The sequence below is a fragment of the Numida meleagris genome, unplaced genomic scaffold, assembly GCF_002078875.1.
Source record: "Numida meleagris isolate 19003 breed g44 Domestic line unplaced genomic scaffold, NumMel1.0 unplaced_Scaffold250, whole genome shotgun sequence".
NCBI lineage: Eukaryota > Metazoa > Chordata > Aves > Galliformes > Numididae > Numida > Numida meleagris.
The window spans coordinates 396,302-400,608 of record NW_018364306.1 but is presented as its reverse complement, the minus strand read 5'-3'; the positions used below and the strand labels follow the sequence as shown (position 1 = coordinate 400,608).

Below are 4,307 nucleotides of genomic sequence, written 5' to 3'. Positions count from 1 at the left end.
CTTCCCCGGCGGCCGGGACGCCCGGCACCTGCCCGGCTCTGAGCCCGTGCCATGTTCTCTATGCAGGAGGCGCTGCCCCGGGGGGGGCTGCCCATGAAGGAAGAGCCGCTGACGGCCGGGCTGCCCTCCGTCAGGTGGCTGCAGGGCACCGGCATCCTGGACGCCAGCACGGCGGCACAGAGGTAAGGGACTGCGGGCTCTGCGGGCTTCCCCTTTCCTTGCCGGCACCTCGGGTACCACGAGCATCCCGGGCACCACGGGCATCCCGGGGACCAGCAACATCCCAGCTGTCATGGGCAGCTTGGGTACCACCCGCATCCCGGGTACCACGGGCTCCGCGGCACCCCAGGCTCTGTGGACACCCCGTGCACCACGGGCACCCCGCACCCCATGGGCACCCCACGCCCCCCCACTCATGCCGGCCACCCCGGGCACCCACCACCCCCAGCATGGGCAGCCAGGGTGCCTTGGGCATCCCCAGCGCCTCACACCCACCGGGGACCTCGGGCATCCCCAGTGCCCCACGCACCCAGCGCTCCTCTCAGGCCCCACCAGGACCCTGTGGATTCAGCAGCCCCGTGTCCAGGCTGTGCCATGCTGGTGTCACACCGGCCCCCCACCCCGTGCCCCCACTCCGTCCCATCCCTGCCCCGTGCCCGGAGCGGCACAGCCAGGGGGGCACCCGTTGCCCCAGCTCCCCATATCCCCACGTGGGCTGGGGGCTCACGGGATGGGGGCAACGCTTGCAGCGTGGAGGGTGCCGGGGGTCCTGGGCACAGCGTGATGTGCCCCACGCCGGGCTCTGCGGGGAGGTGAGCCCTGCAGTGGAGCGGGGCCATCGCTGGCACTTTTGGGGCTGAACGCTCCGTGCCGTCTCCAGCCGGGACCCCCAGCCCCGCCGCCCGCTGTCCCCGCATTGAAGCCGTGGGGTCTCCCTGTGGGCACCCCCCCCGGCTGCCGCGCGCCGGGGTGCAGGGAACCAATGTCCCCAAAACGCTGCCCGGCTGAGTGCCCGGCGGTGGGGCGGCACTGAGGGTCCGGCCTGGCCCGGCAGCTGGGGAGGGGGCCAAGCGGGGGGGGGGTGGGGTGACCAAGACGGGGCACAGGGAGGTGCACCCCGAAACTTCCCGGGCATCGCCGCCGTGTCCCCGTGTGCCGGGCGCGAGGAAGGGGCTCGCAGCCCCCTGCCCGTCCCTGCAGTTTGGGGGCTGCCACGCGCCCTGCGGCGCCGTCCCCCTCCTGCCACCGTCCCCAGCNTATGGGGGAGGGGAGGGTTAGGGTTTGGGGACAGTGTTTGGGGGCAGGGTATATGGGGACAGGGTAGGGTTGGGGTTTGGGTACAGGATTTGGGAACAGGGTAGGGTTAGGTTTGGGGAATGGGTGCATGGGGACAGGGCAGGGTTTGGGGACGTGGAAGGGCTGTGCCTTGGCAAGGCCAGCAGGGATGGGCTCGGGGGGGGAGGGCTTAGGGTTGTGGGGTGGGGGTTGCCGAAAAACCCTATGGACGCCCAGGAGCGCTGAGCACGGGGTCGTGCACACGTGTGAGCTCTGCAGGACGATGTCCCCGTGCCACAGCTGTGGGGCACGGGGGGGTGCCAGGCGAGGGCTGGGGCTGTTTGAGGCGTGGGGGGAGGGACTGCTGTGTCCCCTCGGAGTCCCCTTGCCTGGCGCCGTGCCTCTGTTTCCCTAGAGGGCAGGGAGGCTCTGGGGGGGCCTCGCTGCTCACCCACCTCTCCCCAGCAGCGCTGAACGAGCCCACCATCGACTATGGCTTCCAGCGGCTGCAGAAGGTCATCCCGCGGCACCCCGGGGACCCCGAGCGCCTGCCCAAGGTGGGGACCCACGGCGTGGGGCCCTGGTCCCATTCCGCCGGTGGCACCCGTGGGTGCAGGCAGGGACGGGCTGGGGGGGCAGCGCCGGGTCCCGGTGCTGTGGGTGCGATGCGGGGCTGGGATCGGGGCACGGCGCCAGCGTGGGGATGTGCCCTCAGGTGTGGGGCTGTGCCACCGATCTGGGGACGTGGGGGGTGCAGAGGGGTTTGGGGCGGGGTCCCCCTGACCCTGTGCTGCTCCCTGCCAGGAGGTGCTGCTGAAGCGCGCGGCCGACCTGGTGGAGGCTCTCTATGGGATGCCACACAACAACCAGGTTCCGCGGCCCCGTCCCACCCCATATGTCCCCATCCCACCCTACAGCTCCGTCCTGCCCCGTATGGCACCACCCCACCCTTCGTGGCCGCATCCCACCCCGTGTCTCCATCCCATATGTTCCCATCCCACCCTGCGGCCCCATCCCAGCCCACAGCCCCCCCCAGCTCATCCGCTCCCACCCCCTGACACCGGAGCGGGGCCGCAGGCTCCTGCCCCACATCTGCTCGGCATTAGGATTCCTCAGGCTCTGAGTCGGGTGCCCCCCCCCACAGCGTGGCCACCCCCCGCCCGCACGGAGCCCGGAGCCGCGTTCCGGAGCGCTCCCGTCCCTCCGCTGCTTCCCTTCCTCCCCCCCACCCCGATGCCGGCACCCGGCCCCGCGGCGACACGTCCACCCTCACCCCTTCCAGGACCTGATCTTGAAGCGCGCGGCCGACATCGCCGAGGCTCTGTACAGCGTTCCCCGCGGCCCCGCGCAGCTCTCCTCGCTCGGCGGCACGCACGGCCCCGGCGCCGTCGTGGGGGTGAACTCGTTCGGCAGCCAGCTGGCCGTCAGCATCGGGGACGCGGCGNAGAACGCGGGGAACCCCCGGGACATGCGGCGCTTCCAGGTGAGCCCCCCCCAGCTCCCCCCCCCATCCCTGCCCCACACGCGGGGCTCTGCACCCCCCAGAGGTGTGGGGGGAGGTGGGGACCAGCCCCGCACACAGCCCCCCCCCCCCCCCCACCCCTTTTCCCGCAGCTGGAGCTTCCGCAGAGGGGGGGCCCCGTCCCGGCCCCCACCCAGCACGGGCGCCTTCATTAGGGCCTCTCGTAAAGATATGATAATTGTGACATTTTTACATGATTAACGACCCAGGCAATTTGCATAGCGCCAAGCAGCTCCGGGAGAACAGCCAAGTCCACGGCGGAGGGGGGAGCGGGGCCGTGGGGCGGGGGGCACGGGCGCAGTGCCCCCCCGGGTGGACAGGGCCCTGGGGGTGGCACTGGAGCTGTGTGTGCGTGCGTGCGTGTGCGTGCACACCTGTGTGCGTGCACAGGTTCGCGTGCACAGGTGCACACACGCGAGCAACTGTCCGTGTTCAGGTGCACACGCGCTCACCCCCTCCCTTGGTGCACGCACGCACACACACGTGCAAATGCAGAAGCGTGTGCACGCGTGGACAAGTGCGCAAAATGGACGTGTGTGCACGCGCGCGTGCGCGCACAACCAGAGCTTTGTGCTTGCACGCGCGTGTGTGAGGCTGGAGGCGGCGCTGGGCTGCTCGGGGGCACGGGGAGGCCCCCATCCCCACGGGGGGGGCCCTGACCCTGCTTCCCCCCCCCCCCCCAGGTGGTGGTGTCGACGACGGTGAGCGTGGACGGCCACGTGCTGGCCGTGTCCGACAACATGTTCGTGCACAACAACTCCAAGCACGGGCGGCGGGCACGGCGCCTCGACCCCTCCGAAGGTGAGCGCCCGAGCACGCGCACACGGGGCATGCACACACACACACACACACACACACACGTGTGCACAAGGCTCATGCACACCCAGAGCCACGCTCGCTCTGCTGGACGTGGGGCTGGGTCTGGAGGAGGTGTCCCCAGGGCGTGGGGGTCCCGCCCTCCCCAGGGGTCCTGGTGCAGCCCCACAACTGTGTGTGCCCCACGGGGTCAGGGCAGCCCCAGCTGCGCCCCGGGCTTTGTGCCGTGTCCGTTTGTCTGGCCGTCCACGTGGCACGCACCGTTTCCCCCTGTGGCCGCCGTGCGTATGCATCTCCTGTCCGTCCCTTTGTCCGTCTGTCTGTCTGGTGCCTCCAGGCTGCTCTGCCCTCACGTGTCCCCTCTCCATCCGTGTGTCGGTGACATCCGTCCGTGTCCGTCTGTCTGCACTCAGTGCCCACCCAACGCGTTTGCTCCCTCTGTCCGACTGCCCCCCAGCAGCACTGTCCCTGTCCCCCCCAGCCCATGCCATGTGTGCTGTCCCTCTGTCTGCATCCATCTGTCCTTCCAGGCGCTCTCCTTCCTATAACGCCGTCCCCATCCCTGTGGCACCGTCCCTGTCCCCTGTGTGCCGTCCGTCTGTCCATCCGTGCACTCTCTCCCCCCTGCGGCACCGTCCCCATCCCCGTGCCGTGCACAGCGTCCGTCCGTCCCTCTGTGCACTCCCCCCCCCCA

At 70.6% G+C, this 4,307-nt stretch overlaps 2 protein-coding genes across 2 annotated transcripts in view; both read left to right on the top strand.

Annotated features, from left to right (window-relative positions):
• EBF4 (early B-cell factor 4) overlaps window positions 1-2,719 on the top strand; it is a gene marked incomplete at both ends in the record, with an annotated part of 6,905 nt that extends 4,186 nt beyond the window's left edge. The window contains 3 exon segments of the mRNA XM_021382545.1: window positions 1,744-1,832; window positions 2,080-2,145; window positions 2,558-2,719. Coding sequence (XP_021238220.1) covers window positions 1,744-1,832; window positions 2,080-2,145; window positions 2,558-2,719 — 317 coding nt within the window.
• Window position 2,720: 1 nt separating this feature from the next.
• On the top strand, window positions 2,721-4,296 carry LOC110390940. Its single transcript, XM_021382552.1, has 2 exons — window positions 2,721-2,758; window positions 3,481-4,296. The coding sequence occupies exons 1-2, from the start codon at window positions 2,744-2,746 to the stop codon at window positions 4,159-4,161; spliced, it is 696 nt and encodes a 231-aa protein (XP_021238227.1). The 5' UTR covers window positions 2,721-2,743; the 3' UTR covers window positions 4,162-4,296.
• The last annotated feature ends 11 nt before the right edge of the window (window positions 4,297-4,307 follow it).